The sequence below is a fragment of the Mercenaria mercenaria genome, chromosome 3, assembly GCF_021730395.1.
Source record: "Mercenaria mercenaria strain notata chromosome 3, MADL_Memer_1, whole genome shotgun sequence".
NCBI lineage: Eukaryota > Metazoa > Mollusca > Bivalvia > Venerida > Veneridae > Mercenaria > Mercenaria mercenaria.
In genome coordinates this window covers 59,453,407-59,480,250 of record NC_069363.1, presented here as the reverse complement: position 1 = coordinate 59,480,250, position 26,844 = coordinate 59,453,407, and the positions used below count along the sequence as shown (strand labels likewise).

At 33.6% G+C, this 26,844-nt stretch overlaps 1 protein-coding gene across 1 annotated transcript in view; it reads left to right on the top strand.

The window, feature by feature from the left end:
- The first annotated feature begins 8,137 nt into the window (after positions 1 to 8,137).
- Positions 8,138 to 26,844, top strand: part of LOC123524618 (QRFP-like peptide receptor) — a 207,622-nt gene continuing 188,915 nt past the window's right edge. The window contains exon 1 of the mRNA XM_045302939.2: positions 8,138 to 9,064. Within this exon, the coding sequence (XP_045158874.1) occupies positions 8,788 to 9,064 (277 nt within the window). The 5' untranslated portion in view covers positions 8,138 to 8,787. The remainder of the gene's footprint in view (positions 9,065 to 26,844) is intronic.

The following is a 26,844-nucleotide window of genomic DNA, read 5'->3' as shown; positions in this document are numbered from 1 at the left end:
GCCGCCAGTTGAGATTTTGTCGTTAAGTCGAAAAGACAAGTTAAAACAATGTGAAATAAAGAGAAAAGAATGAATCAAAAATCTTATCTGGTCGAAACTTTTTTCTGTGATAAAAGAGGGTAAGCTACTTTAATGTTTAAATCATGTTATTTTTCTATGAGAATGCAAATTTTGTAATTACTTTAGATTGCAGTTTTTAAAAGATATGCTAAAACATTGCAAGCTGGAGTCTGCAGGAATCATTTGCAAGGACAGAATGCAACCAAGCAAGATAAAGTTCTTTTGTACTTCAAAATTTACAATTCATTACGCTGTAATAAATAGCACAGTCACCCTTATTGAATGTATACTGCTTTTAATTATTTCCTCCAAAGGCAGCACGTTATGTACTGAGCTGATCAACACAGTTTTACAAATATCCGTCTCTAGTACAAATATCTTTCCTTCTGAGGCAAAATTAAATTGTAGGACAAGTCTTATCGAAGTTGATACGTTTCAATTCAGCTTGCTTAGTAACATGCAATCGTAATGTAAAAATTAGTGAACAAGGTCCCTTTTGTAAAAATACCCTTTTTATATGACATTTGAAGATTTTGAAAATAAATCATTAACAGTCTGTTTATCGCCGTGTTATCATTTTACTTTTTCTATTTGATTTAATAACCTTTCTGACCTAATTTGATTATATTTGTGTGAAGTAAAACACTTGCGTAAAACGCAAAATGTCTTGAAAACTTGTTCATATTTTGTTTTAATTCAATACTTGCTTGATAAAACAATTTGGTTTTAAATTAGAAGAAAATGAAAATATGCATTTCAATTAGATAAGAGTTTCAATTTAAATAGAACGATATTATCTACTGATTTCTTCTATAAAAGCGTAAAAACCTCTAATAATAAATATACTATATGTTTTATTTGATTGGATCTACAATCCTATGAGAGGGAGACATTATCGACTGATCATGATTACTTTAACCCTTACCCTGCTAAATTTCTATAATGAACTTGTCCATCTTTCAATTTGGACAGTACCATTAACTGTTAAAAGGGGTACTTACCAAAAAGATACTGAATGAATGGCAAACTGTGCAGAACATGATCAGACTGCACGGATGAAATAAACTGGTCTCAAAGGCAGATTTAATCGTGTCTAGCATGAAAAGGGTAAATAAAAACGTAATAGTTTTGTCACATGAATTTGTCTCTCTGGCAGCCGGAAATGTTAGAGTCTTTGCTAATTTACTAAACAAGTCATGCACTTCCTTATATTTTTTGCGTTTGTAAGCAATGCTGTAGATGAATAAAATGAAATGCAATAAAGACAAATCATGAAGTATATAATTGAGCCGTGCCATGAGAAAACCAACATAGTGGGTTTGCGACCAGCATGGATCCAGACCAGCCTGCGCATCCGCGCAGTCTGGTCAGGATCAATGCTGTTCGCTAACAGTTTCTCCAATTCCAATAGGCTTTAAAAGCGAACAGCATGGATCCTGACCAGACTGCGCGGATGCGCAGGCTGGTTTAGATCCATGCTGGTCGCAAACCCACTATGTTGGTTTTCTCATGACACGGCTCATATCATACTAGTTTCAGGAGGATATATACATGTTAACATTTCTCTGTATCTGCATCACTTGCAGGTATACAATATTGTCAAATGGGAATAATGCAAATTATGAAACCGAGAAAGCATAAACAATATTAAGATAAAGTCGTATCATTATATAATCATATCATACAGAAATTATGACACTTAAGGAAAACAAAATACTGACATATATATTATTTATTGAATATTAACAGCAACCCATTTAATAGCATTTAATATATTCTTACAATGCGCCTTTTAAGCAAACACAAAGCATGAGTTTGCGGTCCTATTTCATGGAGGTCTGGATGTGTACATATTGTGCATAGTATGTGTATAATTCGCGACGAGGAAGTGTGCCTTGGAGTATATAATCAAGAGCCGATCTGCCATTAGTGGACGGCATATCATATTGTTGCAACTACAGTTTTTGCTAAAAGACAAAAAGTAAAGACCATTTTTAGATATCTTAATATTTATACCATGATGGCATTAAAAAGTTAAAATCGTGCAATAGTATTGTTTTGTATAAATTATTAATATCCATCGATCGACTTAAGGATAAAAATAAAATTAAACAGATTTTGAGATATCCTTTTATGATTAATTGATATCATTAAATGTATTTTAGGATATGAAAGGATTTCAGCACATCATTAAATCAAATTAAGGATATGAAAAAAATTTATATTTAGAGATATCCAATAATCTATGACACAGTCCATGGCCTAATGATGCCATTTCCTGTTTGAATGGATAAATGAGCCGCACCATCAGAAAACCAACATAGTGGCTTTGCGACCAGCATGGATCCAGGCCAGCCTGCGCAGCCGCGCAGTCTGGTCAGGATCCATGTTGTTCGCTTTCAAAGTCTATTGCAATTAGAGAAACCGTCAGTGAACACCATGGATCCTGACCAGACTGCGCGGATGCGTAGGCTGGTCTTGATCCATGCTGGTCGCAACCCCACTATGTTCTTTTTCTCATGGTGCGGCTCAAATGACAAATTCACAGTTCACGTAGTCAGTATATCGTTTCGCATTCATTTTCATTGTCAGGATATTTTGATGTACTGCTTGTTCCATGGCAATGTGAAAACTATCTCAGAGAGCCTATCTGCATCTTCATTGGGTTATAACTTCTAATGGCTGATTGCTTCTGGCGAAAGTGTCAAACATTCGCTTATTACATCTGACAGCTGGAAAATTATTTATGAACTTGCTTTACAGAACGTTATAGTCTCGTCTTGCAATCTACTTCAGTCTGCTGCACGTCAGGATATGTTACATTATACTAATAACTGCTTTTAAAATCGTGATCTGGTACATAAAGTTCTTGAACTATTTGTCCGTCTGTAACCCTTCCTAGTATATTGTACAGTTTCCACCCAATTCAAATGTAACTTGGTAAACATGATAAAAATGAAGCAGACACGAGGATTATGTCGAGACTTCCATGTCCCTTTCTTGTGTGACGCCTCGGTTTTGGACGGAATATTATAACTTCGCTTGAAACTTGCGTTCTCTACTTTTCCATTCAATTAAAAGAAACTTTGTAAACATCATCAATATGATACGGACATGCACATAGTTTCAAGACTTTCATGTCCGACTATCATTTCTTGAGTTATGTCCTCTAATGTTATATATTATATGATTATATGTTGGGTTATGTCTCCTTTAATATATAGACAATATTAAAACTATACCAGAATACTCAACTACTCTTACTGTTTTCATCCAAATGCTAATAAAACTTGGTATTCATTATTAACATGAAATGGACATGCAAAAATGTTAAAAATTAATATCTTGAGTTATGCATTATGTTTGGAATTAACACTATTACACTTACATCTCTACCTTGTGAACTCCTCCTACATTTTATATCCAATAGAAATTAACTTGTTATACATCATCAACATCAAGTGGACATGCCCATGTTATCTAGAGTCAATTTAGCCAATTTTTCGGAGTTTATAATTTTGTTCTATCAAATATTTAAAGGAGGCATTTGTCTAACTATATTTGACATAATACTAGTTGTTAAATGTGTATAGTTATAGTAAAGGAATTTCGATATCATATTTGTCAATATTTGAAAAAGAAGTTAATTTATTGGGAGAGCCTACCATACCAAACATAATGATAATAGTTTCATTTTGATTAGATAAGTTCATAAGAGATTATTATTATTATTAAACCAGATTTATATAGCACCCTTTTCACGATAAACACGTTCAAAGGCGCTTTACATATAGCAAACGCAGCCATACATGGCGCGAAATTCATCCTCTACTAGTACAGACACAGAGCGATCTGACCAGAGGGACAGAGTGAGATAAAGCCCCCAGAACAGATAGAAAGAAATCCTTTTTAGATACAGACTTGTCCGGCTAACTTAGCCTAGCTATTTGCAAATACACAGTCTGGTTCTTTAACGTGCCCGGTGTATGGCACCCGAAGCCATCTTTCCTGGGAAGAACCAGTACAGGCCTCTAAGTTAGGTGGGAGACACTCAAGAGCATCTCAGAAATTTCCAGTGTCTGGTCCGGGATTCGAACCTCGGACCTCTGGTTTGACAGTCAAGCGTGTTACCACTAGACCACCGGCCCACCTATACAACTCACCTCACTCCTCAAAGCTTCGGCCTACGTGAGACACTATTCTAAATCCAATATGAATTTACTACCTCATACCAAAGGACAAAAAAGTATAACAACACTGAGTCAAAGAGTAGGCGACTTTTAACGTCCTCAAGTTGGCACTTAAAGACGCTCTCGTGATATGTAAATATTTCTGTTAGAAGCTCCTAAGGAAACAATAGATCCCAACTAGAATGCTTAAATTGGTTTGATTGAAATACAAACAATATACATCGTATATAAAATAGTGAAATCGATGTTCCAAGATAACATTCAGATGCTTGGTGACCCGGTGGGGTTTTTTGTATCATTTGAAAGAATTGTGTCTTCTGAACAAGAATAAGTCAATAAGTTGAACATAATAATATAAACGAATCACTACAATCTTTTTTTTTTTTTTTGACTGCGAGAAGATAAATCTTACACTGTAATAACTTGATTTCTGTTGAAGTATCATTGAAAACTATAAAGTTTAAAAATAAAATTCTGTAACAGATTTTTGTCATGTAATGTATATTTTCTTTTGCAATAGACAATACACTTTTAGATGATACCAAAATTATATGAGCTTACCAGACATCAATATTTGTTATATTTTAATAGCACTGTTGTATAGAAATAAGTGGACCGGATACCTTAATTCCAATCAAGTTCTGAAGTTAAGTGAGTGTATTGCAATGTAATGTAATAAAAGCAGTCCCCATCAATGAATTCCTTATATACAAAAGGCACGACGTGCTCCTGTAAATAATTGTAATAAAAGAAAACCTAAAGAACTATTATACATATGTACTCTATGTCTTTGTAGTAGACAGAATAACAACTTTATACAACAATTAGAACTCGGCAAAGTAGAACCAGAACAAAAAAATTAAGTCGTATCATTCCAAGCAGGCTCATAAAAAGTAACAAGCAACAAGAACACCAAATGCGCATGTGACGATTTATTTTTCAAGTATAGGCACATTTTCATGCAATCCCGCCAGGCATAGACACAGAAAATGACGTCACTCGACCTTCAGCTATTTCTGGAAGTAAAGATAATTGAAAGTAGACAGGCTAAACTTGAAAACGAAGGTCGCATTTACATTGAACGATAGTCAGGGGTCAGGCGCAGAGGTCACCCCGTCAAAATGTAGAGATGGTACCTAAAAAATTCAAATTCATCTTTACAGGTTTTTTCAGAGTGAAATGATAGCTAAGTGCACCAATTTTCTAAATATATTTATGGTTTTCCTCTTCTCCATGTCAAAAATAGAAATATTTGATATCTAAAAAATGACTTTCTCAAAATATCTGAAGCAAAATGGACAACTCTTGTATTGACCGTTTTTGAAAGATTTTAGGACTTTCCCAATTATAGTCTATATCAAAAGCTCCTACAGCTAAATAAATTCAATAGGGTACTCTACTTTCAACATTTTGAAAGAGCCTATACTGAACTTCCTTTTGTCTTTTAATAAAGTCAAATTCCATGACTAGCCAAGAGTCTTAAACGCTTGAAAAAATTCTGAGTGAAAGAGAATGACATGCTCTTTATTATAAGCTTACCAAAAACATACCAAAAATGTACCTTAAAGAAGTTATTAAAAATTTTATATTGTAAACAAACCCCTACACCATTTTACCATCAATATTTTCCATTCATGAATGCACTCGATTCAGGTAATAAATGTTGATATATTTGTAAATGACAGGCCCCAACAAAAACCTTTTTTCAAGTTGTGTAAACAGTTTAAGTTTTAAATTAATGTTGATATCTGAAGTTATCCGATTACTTGTTTTCAACAATAAATAAGACACCTTATAGTTTGTTTAGGGTAGTTGACCTGTAACGAAAATCATCAAATAGAGTAATCTCCATACGATTTTTCAGCATTTATTCGTTTTTCAAAAAAAGCAAATGATCGTGCTAGTTCCCTCCAGAGAATGTTTAAATTGAGAATTGCTTAAAATACATTACATATAGTCATTACCTATCATCTACCTGAACATGTAGAAATTACAACCACTACCTTAAAACATTGTAATTATATTTGATGACAATGAATTTTTGTGTCACCAGTTTAACTTTTTTTGTTATTTCTCATTGTTAGATATATACATTTTACATTTTGATACATAAATGTTGTGTAAACCAATGTATCACCATTGAGACCAATAAATAAATAACTTTGGCTAAAAAGATCAAAACTTAATAACGTTTCTTAATGTCGTTAATTTTCTTCAAATGAATGTATGCATTATTCTATATCATCTTCATGCATTACTAAACTTTCTATCAGGGCCTCACTACAACTTACAAAATAACTGTCTGTGTAAGTCATGAGAAAAGCATGCATATTGTATATTGAATACAAAGGGATGTAAAGCCCTGCTCCCGTCCTACCTTTTAACCTTAAATTGTCACTGAAAAAGCATGAAAATCCTGACTATGAAAGTGACGCTTGTCAAAATAGAGCCTTTTTTATATTAAATTCTATATGAAGTACCTGTGGTTTTGCGTGCTAAAGTGTGACACGTGGCCGTTAACAGTTACCTATTGTTATCATGGGTTGCATACACACAAAAGAATTTGAATAGCCGGGGAGCAGGGCTTTAAACAAATGTAGGTCATATTTTGTCTGCCTGATAAGTTGTTTGAATAAGGACCTATTTGATTTTTCTTTCACTTTTGATCAATGTTAAATGTTGGCTTCAGTTTATTGGTGAATTCAGAGTTGTCCCCCTTTGATTTATTTGGGTAGGTACAAAATGTATGCGCGTGGACTTTTTTTTGCTATTGGGGATTCAATTTTCAGCACTTTCTGACGCTTTGAAAATACCTGGGCTTTAGCACGACATGTCAGCTTTCTACCTACGGAAAGCTATGTGAACTCGAAAGAAACACGAATCCCACAGGGGTCCGTAACGAAACAAGGATATATGGAGGTTTTGGAACTTTGTCAAATAGTTCAAAAGGTCGTTTTTGATGTTGTCTGAAAGTGTCAGTATATACCTCTGATGTAAGATATTTCCGTATTTGAGAGATGCAGACTTAGACATTTCAGAAATAATTTCAAAATGAAATTCGTGTAACAAATGTTGATTCTACGGAAGCGTGAAAGGGCCATCAGACGCTGTTACGTTTTATTACGTTACAGGCGAGGAAAGGATATATATATATATCATGCGAAAGTAATTATACCATTGAAACGTATGTCATTTAGACAAAATTTGAAAAACGTGTATTCTATTCGAGACGGGTACATATTGTGTTGGCAAAAACATAGTGATCTACCAAACTGGTCAGAGTAATAATACATATATTTGCATGTGAAAAACCGAATTGTTTTACAAGAAAATATTTTCTAGAAATTACAGCACTGTCTGGTGTTAAATAAAAGCTTTGTTAATAAAACATTGCAAAACACATTTTTCCTTCATACTATTTAGATATTATTCGTGCATGCTATTTATGAACTACATTTATCAACTCCTCGGTGTAATTTGCAAATGAGGTTTTAAAATGCAGACGTATAATTACATTAACCTTTTCAAGAACATTTGAGCCGTGCCATGAGAAAACCAACATAGTGGCTTTGCGACCAGCATGGATCCAGACCAGCCTGCGCATCCGCGCAGTCTGGTCAGGCTCCATGCTGTTCGCTTTTAAAGCCTATTGGAATTGGAGAAACTGTTAGCGAACAGCATGGATCCTGACCAGACTGCGCGGATGCGCAGGCTGGTCTAGAACCATGCTGGTCGCAAACCCACTATATTGGTTTTCTCATGGCACGGCTCATTTTAGGCTGCCGTGTTAAATCTAGAAACATTCAGTAGTGATGTAATGAGTGCAGCACTAGACAACTTAATTAGGCACACATGTTATTTGCAATCAAAAAGTAATTCATTAGTGCACACATAATTAATACTTAAAGTCTGCAAGTGTCTTCTTTTATGTTATGTGAGTGAAGGTTTGAAATATTAATTCCTCATTTTACATGGAAAATTTACGTGCCATATTAATTTTAATTAAGTTTATCTTCCTTTGCTTATTACATCAGACGATATTTTATATCACCGAAGAGTGAAAGATTGCATGTACATTCAAAATGTTCATCATTTAGTTTTGTATTGTTGACAGTTTTTAGCTGTCACTTGTGTGTGTTGTATGAATTATTGTATTCAGTTTTCATTCGTTTTCACTATGTACTTTATTTTTTCCTCCACTTTGATTTACAATTTTACATATCGTCTGTAAAGGAAATGTAGTTACAAATAACATGTTGCTAACTGTCTATTTTCAAATCCACGATTTTTGTTACATATGAATTAATATTTTATGTTAGATAAACGCGACTGTTAAAACTGATTCGTAATATCGTATCAGAAAATAAACAGATGCGAAAATACTGTAAAGTTATTGTTCACAAAAGCTCTTAAAGCTTGCTATTGGAAATTTATAAAACAACAGTCCGAGCTTTTGGTTATGTAAATGTTATTGCCTTTCCATAGCAGATGCAGCTCTTACTTCTCACTAGTGATATGATTAAGCCGACGTATTAACATGGAGGCACAACCGAATGAATGTTTTTCTATAGACAACTGTACCTTAAACGGAACATTGAATGAGACATTGTTACGGGCATTTTTGGAAAGGCACCTCCTCGGCAATAGAATAGAAGACAAAAGTGTTGCGCTTGGATTAGTTATTTTGTATGTACCGACATTTTTGGCGGGACTAATTGGTAATGGGCTCCTGGCTTTGGTGATATTTGCTCGAAGGAGATTTCGGAATATAACCAACCTGTTGTTGTGTAATCTGGCTTGCGCTGACTTGTCAGGTAACTTATTATTTGTACAAATATAATTTTTGATGGCTGTATTGACAAATATACTTTTATCATATGAGTTTTCTTCATTTTCTGGTTGAAATTCCAACGAATTTTAATTTAAGAAAAATATGTTTGACAAACAATTTGTGTAGTTACTATGTTTATTATACACGTAAACCCTTGTAGTATTCAAAACAATGTGTAATTTGCACCCCCATACGACATTGTAAACGTTGACCTAAATAAAAGATTGTCATGTTTTCCCCAGACATAGTCTTTGTTATTGTCTCATTTAGATTTTTCAAGATAGTGATGTAGAAGTTTTTAGCAGGAATTACGTATTAATAAGATAATTGATGGTACATAATGTATTAAATGATGTGCTACACGTTGTCAGATGAACAGTTACTTTAGTAAGGTATTTACTACACTACTTCATTTGATTATATATAGCAAATCAACTGCCAGTTTTACCAACCCGTCTCAAAAATTATCAAGAAACGATTTGATACTTAAGAAATAATAAGTATCAAAATTAGGTTTATCGTAGTATAACTAGAGTTTGGAGATCTTATGCGTATGAATATATCAAGAAGGCCGAAGGCCTAAGTGATATATTTCTACGCAAGAAATAATAAGTATCAAAATCAGGTTATTCTACGAAAAACTTTATTTAGATCCTTATTATTTCGATTCTAACCCGACTTACTTCAAATAACGTTAGACGAGAATCAGAGGAGTATTTTCATCATGCGTAAATTACAACTGCGTGCTACGCCACAGCATAGCCAAAACACGGTATGCGCACAGCATAGTTCAAGGTCGGTTTATTGCAGAATAACCAGAGCTATATTTTGCTCTACAAGTATGCAGGTTATTAGCTGGTCGTGTTAGAATTGCCATTATACCACACTTACTTTATACGAGGACAAGGTTCTTAATATTTTGCTTCTTCTTGGCCAATACAGGATTTTCCAGTAGTCAAATATCTCGGTCTAAAGCGATACAGCTTCTGATTTATATATATTGGCAAGGAAGCAGACACCTTTGTGTTTTAAGTTTCGTAAATACCTCTAAGTAATTACTGATTTCTTTTTGATAAATCACTTAGTAGATAATACCCTACAATACTTTGCGACCGTCACCATATGTTACAATTAACGAAGTAGAAAGTTGCATTTATGAATGATTTGGATTTATGAAGGACTACGGATGGATTCATGTTGTCCAGACCGGCGGAATTAGTAAACGAGTGTTCATTTATAAATCAAGTGTCGCTGTCCCCGGAAAAAAATAACCAGGCATTGTGTTTTCTTGGTTGCATTATAACTTGAACTTGCTAAATTTGCTGCGATGTTTTTTTTTTTAATTTTGTATTGTTTCAATACGAAAACTTTATTTAGATCTTATTTTTCATTCTAACCGACTTACTCAATAAAACGTTAGACGGAATTCAGAGGATATTATTCATCATGCGTATAATACAACTGGTGCTACGCCACAGCATAGCCAACAACACGGTATGCAACCCAATCAAGGTCGTTTATGAGAATAACCAAGCTATATTTTGCTTACAATATGGCAGGTTATTAGCATGGTCTGTTAGAATGTGCCAGTATACCACATTACTTTATCGAGGACAAGGTTCTTAATAATTTTGTTCTTCTTGGCAATACGGATTTCCAGTAGTCAATTATCTCGTCTAAAGCGATACAGCTTCTGAATTATAATAATGGCAAGGAAGCAGACACCTTTATGTTTAGTTCGTAAATCCCAAAGCAAATACTGCATTTCTTTTGATAATCCGTTAGTAGTAAATACCCTTACAATATTTGCACGTTCATCATATGATTACAATTGAACGAAGTTAGAAAGTTGTCATTTATGAATGATTTTGATTTAATAGAAGGAATACGAATGGGTCATGTTTTCCAGACCGCGGAATTAGTAAACGGGGTTCATTTATAAATCAAGTGTCGCTGTCCCCGGAAAAAAAATAACCAGGCATTGTGTTTTCTTGGTTGCATTATAACTTGAACTTGCTAAATTTGCGGCGATGTTTTTTTTTAATTTTGTTGTTTCAACTTGTTCTTCTTTTGAAAGTAATTGTGACTTTAAATCAGTGCGAAGTTTACATTCTGCAATCGTAAAAGGTGAAGTTATCTTTTTGTTCTATTTTCTTGTACACATCACAATTTGATAATGAAAGACGATTACGTTTCCGTTTGCAATAAAATCATAAAACTTATTAATAAAATAGTGTTAGATAGATGCCACTACAAAAGTTCAAACCCAAATAAGAAAACAGCTATGAAATTACCTAATTAATAGCATTATATCATTTCTACTGCGTTAGACATTAGGTACAGTTTCTTGTTAGTTTTACATATGGGACTTAAAATGTGTGCAGTATCAAATGCGATCATATTTTCTCGAGAGTATATGTAGTTACACGCAAGTAATTTTCTAGTTCTCTTACAATTTGGCATTTCAATATCACATCTTCTGACATGTTTAAATGATACAACTTTGAAGTATGAACATAAATGAAGAAAAAGAAAACGCTGTGTCATTGTTTCCTATTCCACAAACAAATAAGGGGCATTGAAATACGTCTTTCAATCACACTTCGGTTTTTGTCCAAAAATCTGTCATTTAATATTATTTGACACATAGTTTCATCAGTACAAGATAAAATTGACACAAGTCTCTAGTCTAAGCAAGGGATTTGATATACACTTCATATACATACTTATAATTTTAATGTAAAAGTACAAGTTTAGACGAAATAAAACACAAAATGGGCTTGTAACTCTGTCATATATGTAGTATACTTGTGAGATGCATACTCTCGGTATAAATTTATAGCGTGCCGTTCTGGCAATATAGTATTGTCTATTGGCCGGCAAGCCATCTAATAAGTTTTTTTTATATATATATAACATCGTAATCATATTTCATAGAGTCATTTGGTACTATCTTATGGCTGAAGAATTGTTCAATTTTGGTATAATTTCAAAACGATTAGCGTACGTGTATAACTTCCTGCACATGTCATTCTTTTTTAATTTTCAAACATTTCTTAATATATCAACATGTCATGCTGACAAATATGTCAAAGCAGTGTTAATTTAGATGTAACATTTTTTCATTTCTCCGTTCTCAGAGACAATTGCACACCGAGAGCCTTTGATGTGAAGCCATTCGTAAAATGAATTATGTATCGGTAGGAAGTTAATGATTATAATAAAGCAAAAGAAACAACTGAATGGGGGCGTAAATGAATACTTTACCTTTCGGATTACATAAAAGGACGTGTAAAATATTTGGTAAAATATGTTTGACATCTCTGTATGAAGGACATGTCATTTAAAAGTAATACTTTGTTTCAAAAACATAGCTATGCAAATTCTACATGTGTAAATATAACATATTGTCTACAGAAAATGTCATTCGTTAGGAAAAAAAGCAGGTTTATAAACAAATTCAGTTAAAAATGTTGTATAATGATAATCGATGTCACAAGTATCCTATAAGTCCAAATTCAAAACCATTGAATTCGTTACCTTACTTTTTACTGCGACTTTGTTTAAACAGTATTTATTGTGTGTGTGTGTGTGTGTGTGTGTGTGTGTGTGTGTTCGGGTTTAACGTCTTTTTCAACAATTTTTCAGTCATATAAACGACGGTGTCTACTTGTAGCAGTGAGCACAATGCCCAACTTTATAGTGCTGCCTCACTGGAATATCACGCCGCAGACACGTGGCATGATACCCCACCCAGTCACATTATACTATCACCGGGCTGACCAGCCCTAGCACTATCCTCTTAATGCTGAGCGCCAAGCGAGGAAGCTACTAGTAACATTTTTTACGTCTTAGGTATGACGCAGCCGGGGATCGAACCCACGACCTCCCGCACTCGGAGCGGACGCTCAGTATTTATTGATATAATTACAATTGTTACAGTTTTACAAATATACAAACATAGATGATTGAGTATGAAGCTATAAGCTTTTTTTTAGAAACTCTCTCCCTTGCTGCGATTTGTTTTCACCAGAAAAGTTTTATTTCTACCATGTAGTAAAACTTCGAAGTATGAAGGGCACACTGTCAACTTTTGATAAAGCTATGAAACTTACTGACAAAAGGTTGTCTTTTGCTAATTTAATCTGATATCATCTTGGTGAAATTTTAAGGCGCCGACTTTTTGCTTATCTACGAGGAGTGTTAGTATATTTTTATAGGTTATAAGATCTGTGAACGTTTTGTAGCGGAAATGTTGCACAACTGTAAGAATATTATCCCACATAAGATGAAGTGCATATTTCTTGTTAAAAAATCTAACTATCGTTTTATTAAATACATTTCTAAAATTTACTGCTGTTATATACATAAAAGCTGTTAGCCTTTGTTAAACTGAAAATATCGTCGCACCTTATATGAAATTTGAACGTGAGTGTGGAAAATCCTAACTGAAACAGTATGGAAAGCACACAATTGATGTTTCAATTAACTATTACATACCACTCTTTGTTCATCATTAAGACAGAACATCATTTGCGTAAAATGATTATTAAAACACTGCTGGAAAAGTGTTGAAGAAAGATTTCCAGTAGAGATAATCTTGTATCAAACATCTATGCTTACTTTTAAGTGATACTAGTCACAAACGTGTATAAGATCACTAGTAGCATAGACATAGTTAAGGCTCAAAGGCCCGGTGACTTTCACACGATTTTCGCAAGAATGATTTATTATACTAAACACCTACATAGAATCTGTGATGATACAGCTTATTTTTCACAAATAAATACGAACACATTTTGTATTGAACTATTTGAAATCAAGTCCAGTATCATGCGTTTATCTGGACTTTTTCATTAATTCTGTATGTAGTTTAAAGAAAAAACTTACAAAAAATAGACAATTCTTATAGATCATTTTAACATACAATGACAAACTTCTGATGATAACATTATTAATTTCTGTATGTATGTATGTATGTATGTATGTATGTATGTATGTAAGCTTATCTACAGTGGACACTGGTACCCCATATGGGCAACGTTAGTAATGTTATTTGGAGGATAGTGCAAGACACAGAAGACCTCCCTCCTTGGTGTAAAGCACCCATGCATTGTATTCTTATTCCAACATAAGTATTTTATTAGGGGAACGAGGCTCAAATTCACGACTCCTGATTTTGTAGTCAGACAGTGTTACCACTTGCCAACTTCATCCGCTCTACATTTAGGTCAGTTATATTACTAGAAATAATGTCAGAACCTTACACTAATTCCAACATTAAGTTTTATTGATGATTTATAATCTTTAGTTGCTTGTGCAATATATGAAAAAACTCCTCAAAAGAAATCCAAGCCAAATATAAGGTGATATTTATGGGCAAAGTATTGCAAAGTTATCTAAAATAAAATCAATTAAACCATTTCTTTATTCGCGTGCATGCATTACATTAATAAAGCAGTTCAAGGGAGGATTTTATAAATAACTGCCGTAACTGTTTATATGAATTCTGAGCAAATGTTGATGTTATCAAGTACCCCTCCCATCTGGAGTGATATTGTAATTATACTTTTGTTTTACGAATCCCATATGAATGTGTTTCTATTGTTTCTGACTTTGAGATACACATGTTTTGTGTTTAACCTCTTTTTAACTCAAATGCCGACAAGTTTACTTTAGATAATGTATGTATAAATTTGGTTAGAAATTCTGTGTTCTGAATTCTGGCACCCGACGCTTTTTGACAACGATGGTAAAATACTAAACGTGGCCTACAGGAATTTATTAGAAATCTCAAAAGATCTTTTTTCTAATATTGAAAGCAAACATTTATGTTATAGTAGGGTTCGCCGTAAATGCCACAATATGTATTAGACGTTACTTCAGAGTCTCGAAAATGTTCCATGATATTTTTCAGGATTTTTTTCTGTGTTTCGTTTCCTTACATACTACTTATTCCACACCAAAAAGTTTGTGTTGGAATTAGTTCAACCCAAAAAGTTACAATAACCAGCCTTATTATTTTCTACGTCATTTCAACCATGTTACATGCTTTTCGACCGATAAACCTCGTGTGTGAACAAAGCAAGGGAATCCAGCCTGTGTAAACAGAAATGATGTCATGGCGTTCCAAACGTATTCTTAATATATCACCCGTTTTGTACCTATGTGGTTCGGTTTTGCAAAATACTTATTAGTACATGGAGGTAATAATACAAGGGTAGTTACAACAGGAGCTTGGTCCGAAATATTATGTTCAGCTACTAGCTCAGATCACACAAGTTCTAATGTTCGGCCCCTTATTAGTGATACTTAAGTCTTTAATTTCTATTATTGCGTCTTTGTATTTAACTAAAAATGTAGTCTGCTGAGAAAATAAAACTAATCACGAAACAGAAAATTGTCATTTCTTACTTTCGTATTAGTTTCAAGATATTTCAACAATGTAACAGTTTAAGTCAAATTGGGTTCTTACAGGGTATATACCTGTGATAAAATGCTGGTCCCCCCGCTTTGATAGTGACATTCATGATGCTGAAATACTTTATATAAGAATGTATCAAGTTTTCTTTTATGTTGATAGAGAAAGTAGTTATCACAAAAGCTCTTACAACCTTCGAATATGTTCGCAATTTTATATGCCATGAATTTTAAACGTAACTGCATAACGTGTATATCAGTAATACATATCTATGTAATTATTATTTTATCAGACATTCGATCTATATAACAAAAAATATCGACATTTTCTCAACCATTTATCATATGATTCATTTCATAATAGTATGCACTGGCAATATCACATAATGCATTCAAGAGTTTTGAAATTAAAAGCGCCTCTTCCATATATGGCAATTATTTATTGCTATAGAGTTTGACATGTAACGTCCCTGCAGAAACTACACTGGAGAAATAGTAGAATTCACGGTCAGACACAAATCTATTAATTGATGATTTTTTGTTTTGTTGGGTTTTATGTTACACCAACACAATCATAGGTCATATGACCACTTTCCAGCTGGTGGAGGAAAACATGAAGAATTCAACGCCTCAAGCGAGACTGGAACCCACATTGTTGAGGAGCCTATTCATTAATGTAAATAAAGTAGGCAAATTATTGCTAGAGCGGCCAAGGTTCTTACCTGCTTAAATATATGTCAGTTTGATGTATTTTATATCTACTATCATTAAGCACTAAAGAAATGATATATAAACGGCATATAACGGAAATAGAGATAAAATATCTTATAACACAATCGTGGTGTAAAATATAACAGCCAAGCATACTTTTCGAAAATTAAGCATAGGCTGTTTGCTATGTATGGACTGTGTTAAAAGTGTTCTTAACATCCGTATAAGCAACTTATAGTCATTATTTACCTTTCAGTTGGACGAAATTTTCATATGTTATGATTGTACCGAAAATAAATATCCGAAGAGCTTCAATAGTTTACAAAATGCCAGGAGACAATGAACTGCTATCTAAAAGACTGATTGTGTCTTTAGACTTTAAAAAGATTTGTGTGATGTGATGAAATTGTTTAACTATATGCTTTTAGCAACTACTTGTTTCTGACAGCAAGCAAATTGAAACATTAAAGAGGTACACTCGTCATAACTGTATGAGAACAAATTTCTTAAGCGAACGGCATTGGCGTAGCATTAGCTATACGCAGGAAATGCATTAGCATATATTTCGGCCCCTGTAATAATTTGCATTGGTCCAGAAGGTATTCAGATGGTAGCATAAACTTTCTGAAGTTTAAATATATCTCTTATTATCTCGGAGGTTCATAGTCCATAACTTACTGCGTCTTTAAGCTTGAGACTTATTAAAATGGTAGCAGTTCGAAATGAATTTTTGTTTTGACGCCTAATTCGTGTCCTCGGATCTTGATTAAATTTAAAGTTTTGTATTTGAAAGATATGATGGCGTAAATATAAACTTTAGATCAAGTTTCTGTCTTACGTCTTCAAGGTGTATTTAGCAGGCAATATTTCATGAAATGAAATGAATACAGCATTAATCCTATGACAGAGAAAACGAGATTACGACACAACAGAAACAATTATATTGTACATGTATATGAAAGCCTAAAACAGTTTTATTAAGTTTTATTATTTTATATCATTCAATTGCTCCTTCTTCTTATCTGTATAAATGCACACCTTGCAGTTACAAGACGGTTGTCGTTAGACAAACTATTGTATCTCGGTTAAGTTACTTTGAAATAAATGCTCATTTCTTTTTGTTTTACGAACATAATTATATAGATGTTCGTCTTATCTTCATTTAATACCCGGATATTTCTCCGTTTTATTTCTGATCATATTTTGCTGAAATTTGAATATATGATGGATAAATGCATATCAAACTTGAATGCTTAAATTTCTGATTTTAGAACATGAACACTTTTCATTCACCTTTCTAACGCAACGACACTAACACAAATGCGGCCCATTGTCATCATGATACGGGCATATCAATAAAATAGTCATTGCGCTTATGATAACTAGTGGTTTACTTTGTCTCAAATTTAATGCATTTTCACACCTTATAAACCGACAAATAAATAAAAATATTGAAAGTCCAAAGATCACCAAACACGACAAAAATGTAAATGTGTAAATGATGCAGACTCGGTTTAATCGAAATAAAACCCTGTAATATTGCTGTGGTACCGATGGAGTGAAACAGAATGGCGAAGCACTGTAAGGAGCTCTTATATTTTCAGAACAGAAGATCAACTGTTATTGTCTTCTGATGTAATAACCGCTAGTTATCACTGTTACTCTCCTGACAACTATTAAACCTCCCATAACAATGATCGAACATTTTTTCAGGATATTGTCCCTTAAATCTTATGCAGCAAAGCATTTGTCTTTTTCCTTGATGTTTGATAAAAAAAGGTTATTCCATAATTTATTCAACACTGATATTCAGGCGAAGGCCAAATAGAAAAAACATTGGACGGATAACGTCATTACGTTGCCATGGGGACTAGAAATATGATAAGATTTCTTCATATCAAAGAGAAATATTATTAGCTACATTATGTAAAAGTTAATGGTTTCTTATGATACTTGAAGAAATGAGAACATTTTTCTGTGTATCTATGTAACACCCCTCTTATATCCGTGACGTGATTTTTTCTCGCCAGTAATACCGGTATATGACAGTCATTACACGCTACATATCACATGTCATCTCTAGTATTACATCAAAATGGCAGAACTAACAGCATTTTTACTGCAGTTGACACGTAGATATATCTATATGTCAACCATTATCTTGCATAAATCTGTCTGTAATAACAGCCCGTTAATAAGCCAAATGCATTGTTAAGTGCATTTTTGTCATTTAAGTTTCAAATATCTCTCATTAGGCGACATTCTAACACGACTTGATTCATTTTCCTATTCAACAAAGAGGGCTGAAAGTTATGTGTAAAGTCGCCATATGACCTATAATTGTGTCGGTGCGACGTTAAACCCAATCAAAGAAAGAAAGTTATGTGTTATTTTACAACAATTCACTATTCTGACGTCACAATTATTACGTCATAGCGACAAACGGGACAGTGGCGCGTTGGAAAAGTAACCAACAAAACACATTTGATGGACGTCGTCAAGGATATACTTAAAAATCCTTGGTAACATGTTAGAATCGAAGTAATATGTCTTATTTAATGACTTGCGCTTGAATTAAATCATTGTTTGTCGTTCAGATGCGTATTATTACTACTGTTTGCAGATCCTTTCGCCTTTTTTTAAATCGATAGACTTATGCCTTTACGTCACAAATGCAGCGATGCTGAAGCTATTTTTGGATTTCGTCTATATAGGTAACTCCGCCTTTCCGATACGAGTAAAAATACACTGAATGAACTTGTTTACATTGGCTGCATGACCGGGAATTTTACAAGATAAAATGCTGATTTAAATACTTTTGGAACGGCCCGAACGGGTGTAACAGGTGTTATAGATGTAATCTTCATTTAAAATTTAAATGAATCTTGCCACAATGCACACTACATTTAGGTAGCGTGGATGTGAAAAAAGACACCCTCGTTATACATTAGAGGCATTTTTCTGCCTAAATTTCAGTACTTTTTGCTGCAGACCTTTCTTTTAAATAATGTATCTCGTGTCTAGTTTTTTACAATAATCATAAAATGCGACTGACTCGTGGTCGAGTTGTTGGATTTACATAAATTCACATACACGTAAACTCCACCAAAAAAAAAATAAAATAAAAAACTAGATCTATAATGGAGTTAGATTTGCGATAGTTAAGCTACGGAAGAATCTGCAGAAGTTTGAATATCAAATAAATCAGTTGTTATGGATATGACAATTAGATCTACAAGTGTTGCGTAGCTTGAAGGTTCAATTGATACCTTTCTATAAAACCTTATATACCTTGCGTGGCTGGAAATTTCGTCGATAATAATTGTCGTAACAAATCATGCGGCTGGTAATGATTGACTTGCTTATATATATTATATCATATGCTTTATGGGATCTCGAATTTTGTCCAAATGCTATCAGTGCATTGCACCCCGTTATTGGGCGCAAATTGTGAGGAACCTTGGTGAATATTCCCTGTAACGGCTCAAGATTGCGATAGGGATGCTGTTTCTGTCAGGTGACAAAATGCCTATTTGATTTGTCAGTACCGTTCTTTTAAATTACTTTATTTTCATTTTAAATTACTTTCTATTTTACCATGTCAAAATGAATGTGATTATTTTTCTACGCGATTTTATTATTAATCTCCAACATTGTAACTAGAACATAAAAAATGTAGACTGAAGGCGCTACGAAATAGTGCAGTACCTCATTATTAGCGCGTATAGATTGATTATTTCACTGAATCAGTTTAAAGGTTATATTTCACTAAATCAACTAAAAGATTTTAATAAAGATAGTATTTAGAAGATGTAGAGGCTATTATAAACACGTCATGATGACGCCAATCACATGGTAAACTTTTCACTCCACAGACACTTTACTCGTTGTATTCCAAAATTTAAGTATAATAAATGTCATTATTTTGAACCTATTTCCTTATAGCCCGATCCTATACATAGAAAAAGTCATACATCATTATTAATTGCATTCATCAATCTAACAATTTCTAACATATTATCAGTTTATGGAAGATTTTAATTTTTCCCGGATGTAAATGCACGCATGCGTACTTGGTATACAATACATTCTCCAATGGCTAGCACATGAAGTTTTTCTTTGCCATTTCCCAGTTATTAAGGTTTAGCTTTTGTGCCTTTACAGGCCTAAATATTACATCGCAAAGACAAGAGAACATACGACGGACAGTTGAAGTACAAGTTATGACAGACAAAATAGATATTTCAAAGAAGGTGACATTTGAAGAAAAGTTTTTTTTGGTTTTTTTTTAAATTTTTGTATATAGTTTATAAGGTATAAATTTCTAGCAATGAATATTCACCTGAGGAGAGGTATCAAACATTAAACGTGTCCGTGCCTTTTTGATAACCAGTCGGCATTAAATACCTCACGTCATTTTTAAGTAACATACTTATTGGAAATAAAATATAAATGACCGTTGGATTTTAAGTTGATTTTCTACATAAGAGTATTTTGTATATTATGGACATGTTTTCAATGACCTTAAGCATAGTTGAGACCGCCCTATATAGCGCTGACAATCAAAAATGACGAAACACATTAAAAGACGAAATAATGAAACACATTAAATGACGAAATAATGAAAAACATTAAATGACGAAATAATGAAACACATTAAATGACGAAATAATAAAAAAACATTATATGACGAAATAATGAAAAACATTAAATGACGAAATAATAAAACACACTAAAAGACGAAATAATGAAACACATTAAATGATAAAATAATAAAACACACAAAATGTCGAAATAATGAAATACATTAAATGACAAAATATTGAAACACACAAAAGGACGAAATAATGAAACACATTAAATGACGAAATAATGAAACACACTAAATGTCGTACACAATTTATGCCAATTAATATAATGAATCACTTTCAGAAGCATTTCCATTCAGGAGAGGACATACTATTTTCAAAGTCTATGAACTGTTTTTAAAGTGAAGACACTGGCCATGCATACAGGTTTAAACAATGGAGAGAAAGGTTTCGTAACCAGTAAAAATAAAATGTCTGTTTAAAATCTACATACAATCGTTTTATAACAATGCGCACTATATAACTTTTCTATATTCCTTTTGAGAAAACATGCAGGTAAATATCAATAAGGTTATGATTATCTATGTCTCTTCAAAGCATACTTTCACCATAACCTAGGATAAACGCGTGCAGCACACACCTCAGTCAGACAATTAGTGCGCAGATGAAAATCATGTATTATTTTCTTGTCTGAAAGTATATATTTTCATATTTGCACAACATTTAATATCATAAGTAATGTGTTTTTGAAAAAATAACTAATTATTCGTCATGTATGCCTGGCTTAGATAATAATGTATCGACATAGGATAATCTTGTCAATTCTGGGGAATGGCATTTATAGTGTTCTAATGTCGCCCACAATTTTTCCAAAACTCTTTTCATTTTGTTGTCAAGGATATCGTTACAAAACTGCTTAGAAATAACTTGATATACCGGGTTTTGCTCGCGGGTCTACCATTTCTATATATATTTAAATACTTGTCGATGTCTTAAAAGCTTGTCATTATGGACAGCAAATAGTATTCATAGTAGATAACTTAATTTAACTCACTGCAGAAATGAGGCTTTAGTCCAGCAGAAAAATCACCTGACAATATAATACCATTTAATTGTACGGTCATAATTTGACTATACTGGAATATTTCTTATACATTTTGTGCATACCATTGTAAAACTGAATGCCCATTCCTATGCAATGACATATTCAATGGCGTTGTACATTTAATTTAACAAACCTTAAAAATATAAAATTATTTAATGATGAAATGTAAAAACTAACACTTTCTGTTATCGCATATAAAACAATTATCAAAACATCTAAAACAATGCCAAGTCTCTAAAATACACTTTCCTAAGTTTTTTGAATGTATCAAGTGATTTACTTTTGAGTCGTACTAACGGCAGTTCATTTCACAGTTTAAGATCAGTAGAACAGAAACTTCTATCATTAATGTACGGAACAACATAACGACATTCAGAATTTTCTGACGATCTCAAACCTTGTCTTCTAAAATCATTCTCTGTAAGCAGTTCTGTTAAATACATAGGTGTTCTGCCAATGTGATAACTATACACGAAAGTATCTTAAACTCAATACTTGCTTTCACCGGCAACCAACATAAGTCATACAATGCTTGTTTGGAACTGTCAAATTGATGTCTGCTACCAAACATAATAAATTCAGGTTTGAAGTGTTCATTTTCAGTTTGTTTCTAGATTGTAACTGTACAACGTTCGAGGTCTTCGACCGCTTGTGATTCTACGGAAGCAGATGTGGGACGAAAGCTTTTAATTGCAATATGATCATCAGCAAAACCGTAGACTGATATGGATTTGGGAGTGGCATCAAAAAGAGTTCCATCATAGGTGAGATACAACCACAAACCAAGGCAACTGCCTTGGGGCACGGCGGTCTGATGAATATGCATTGTTGATATTAACCTTACAAGTACGAAGCCTTAAGTAGGAGTCTACTCATTGAAGAGCTGTTTCACAGGCACCATACTGTGCTTTTAGGACATCTAACAGAATGTCGTGGTCGACAGTGTCAATGCAGCACTTAAGTCAATTGCATTAAGGGCCGTGACTTCCTGAGTAATATTACCTATATGCAGACTGTTTCTTAGGCAAAAGACTGTTTTGGTTTACATATTTGTTGAATCTGTAAAGAATTATAGTTTTTTCTTTTAGAGGAGGGTGCTTATCCAGAACATCCTCTATTTCCGATTCAAACTCACTCACAGACTTGTTGATACTCTGTGAATCAACGTTTATTGCACTTAGGTCACTGGAAAATTCAATTATGATTTGTACAAACTTTTAAAGTTTCTAAATGAAACGCTCCTACTAGTAATAGTCCCTTTTTAACATCTAGGAGAACCTTAACACAATGATCAGATAAAAAAGTGTCCAGGCTCACATTCTTTACATGAACACCATTAAGTGACTCAGTTACGACTAGATCCAAGCTATGACCTCCTTTATGAATACTGAAATCAATATGTTGTTCCAGACCCATTGCTACTAGGGAGTCCTTGAAGTTAGCAATAGCACTGTTTTTACTGTTAATATGCAAATTAAAATCCCCACTTATAAGTCGACAGAGCCGGGGGTCTATACACACCTACTACGTGTGTGGTCAAATTTTTGAAAACGGGTTTCCAAAAACCATAATCAAAGCTTCGAATAGTACAGTGAGTTACCCTTCGCATATTGATCGTGTTTTTACAAGTGATCGCAACATTACCGCCTTTTTGAATTTTTTTATTTGTGACAAGTAATTTATATCCATTCTGGTTCAAGTCAGAAGTTTCAAAATGATGTTGTTTTTCGTCCGAGTACCAAGCTTCAGTCAAAAGAGTGAAAACATACACTAGGATTGTACCGTCAGGGAATGCTTTTGTAACGCAAAACTTTATATTTAATTGTTTTAATGATTCAATATATTCTTGTTTGTGACGAATAAATATATATTAATATGCATATAACTCAAGCTGGTAGTACTTTGATCCTTTTTTTCTCATTGCCTTTGAATACCTCTGTTTCTATGTTTGTACCACCTTAAGATTTGAATGGTTCGACAAAAAGTCGTAGATCTACTGTAAACCTGCGAGGAAAAAACCTGACACACCATTTCAAATCGTTTTGCCTTACAATGTATAACTGAGCTTACCGAAGCACAAATCTCAAATTTTTGTATGTGTGTAGGCAGTTGATATAATCTTAACATCATATATTTTCTATACTAAAGGTTCAAGATGTATTCATTGGAGTGCTTATGTATGAGGCCTAGACAAAATTATGTTTAATCAAGAAACTGATTTTTTACACAAATAACATGATTTCTATTTGTGTTTGTAGAATTTCATAAATTATGTGAAAACAATGTACAAGTCATCAGTATAAAGTTTACCTAGGACATTTCTAGACATGGAAACAAAATAATCACAGTGATTTCACCTTGATGTTCCGTTGTGAATGTCACGTAACTGTTTCGCTGATGTCAGTCGCTTTGTTTCAGCTTAAGAATAAAGGTCAAATCTATTTGTGTTTTATTGTCAACTATTTGTAGATGATAAGGCTCATTTTCTTTAACTATGAACTGATTTTTGATAGATTTTACGCTTTATCAAGTTGTAAAACCACATGCTGTTATATTTTATAATAAGAAAATATATGAGCCGTGCCATGAGAAAACCAACATAGTGGGTATGCGACCAGCAAGGATCCAGACCAGCCTGCGCATCCGCGCAGTCTGGTCAGGATCCATGCTGTTCGCTAACGGGTTCTCTAATTGTAATAGGCTTTGAAAGCGAACAGCATGGATCCTGGCCAGACTGCGCGGATGCGCAGGCTGGTCTGGATCCTTGCTGGTCGCATACCCACTATGTTGGTTTTCTCATGGCGCGGCTCATATAATGTGAGAAAAAAAAAACGCTGGGAAAATGTAAACCACAAACAAAACCCGATACCAGTGTATAGTTATATAATTTTGTTTTGTTGTGGGTTTAATTGCACACAAACACAATTTCAGGACATATGACTATTGCCAATTTAGTGATGTTCATAGCAGACTAAACGTTACCCTCTGTGCATAATTTCAGAACTTACGATTATCCGTGTCAGTTAACAAGTTGGCTTCCTCCAATGAGAGCATTTTACACACCAAGCAGGGTTTCGAACCCAAAGCGCTGAGGGGCAAGTGTTCAGCTATCCGTGTAGGAAGGCCCAGCAGTTTATGCATGCATGACACATCATTCATTTATACACAAATATAAATAGACAAAGTACAACAAACGGGCAACGAGGACAAAACAAACGAATAAAAGAACACAGTTGGTCGCCGTCTTTGATCAGACGGTTTGTGACATTTATACAATTAATGAAGCTTGACCATGTTATTAACTGTTTACTGATTATTGCTTTGTCCTATGTTCGTTTAGTGTAATGCCTTCAAGAAAAATATTCCATTCCTTTTTATATTATTTCATCTTGAAGCAATACTCTAATAATGTTGAACAGCTATCTCACTGGCAGCTTATCAAAGCGGCACTTTCGCAAAACAATATCAGCTTGCATTAAATCTTCCTGAGACGATATTATTGCAAACATAAATGTCAAAATTATGTGGATTATGACCTAGAGCAACACTACGCTGGATGATTGGAAGGATTCTTATTCTTTGCATTCCTATACTAAAAATTCATAAACGTAAATGTGTCTCTCAAAACAAAAATGTTGAACGTAGACAGCAATAAAACATGGCGTCATAACTAACCATATATCTTCGTTGCTGTGCATATAATACAATGTCTCAAGTAATTTATTACCTGCAGGTATATTGGAAAGCAACAAGTAGTGTAGCACATGGGTGTTTTGCATGATTTTTTACCGATATGCGATTGGCCCATCACATTTATGGAACGCCGTTTTTTGCAATATAGCTGGCAGCAACAATTTATTAATAATAGTAAAAGAAATCAGGTTTGGAAACTGTTATAGATATTGTTTATGAACGACAATAAACTATTGCTTTTTTTTTTGAAAATTAATTTCATTTTCGTCAGTGTCCGTAATTTTCCGGAAAACAATCCGGAAAACAATCGCAAATGGAGTAATATTTCCTACATTAAAGTGGTCACACATACGTCCATAACACTTTCTGGTCTGTTTAACTTATATGAAACTTTAAAATCCAGAAACATTGTATTAGATATTCCTTAACTAAAAAGAATCAGGTAATATTTACATAACTGCAAGTTATATTTACTGGAAAAGTTTTTTTTCAAATGTAGTATGATTCCGTTTTTATAGACAATTTGAATGCAGTTCTTTATCTTTATATTGTATGCCATTTGTCTACATCTTTCCAATAATTGATCAGTAAGGAAGTTAATGGCGGTGAATAGTAAAGATTTCTCAGATGGTGTGAGGATGTAGTACTAAAGAAAAGTCCTGTTAAAAACGAATTGAATCTTAAAAAACTGCAAATATACACAGTTATCTCCCCTTGATATTCTCAAATTTCGCAAGAGCTTTTGTTTTGCAGGCCCGATTTTTTTGATCCGCAAGACTTTGAACTTTCATAATATGTATAGAAACTGACTATAGCATGACCGGACAGGTAAATCCTGTTTCTAGGCACTTTTCGCACTTTTGGCTCCCTGGCGTATTGCGAATACTATTTTATCACATGTTTGACGTCGCGGGATTGAAATAAAGCCATTACATAAATATATTGATAATACACTAGACTAAGTGTAATAACGCTTTGACGTCAACGTCATTTAAAGTATAGGAGACGTTTGTCAAATTGACTTGTTTATAACAGATAAAGAAAGAAGTTACATTTAATTAGTGACTTTTCACATCGAAGTTATTAAACTCGTTGAATGAAATTGATAAAATGCTTGGCAGAAAAGACATTCATGTAAATATCCTCTATATAAGACAATCAATATTACAGTTTCAAGCATACCTAAACAAGTTTACGAACCCATGTATTTGTTGTTTTTTTTTGAAATTACGAACAGGGTACATA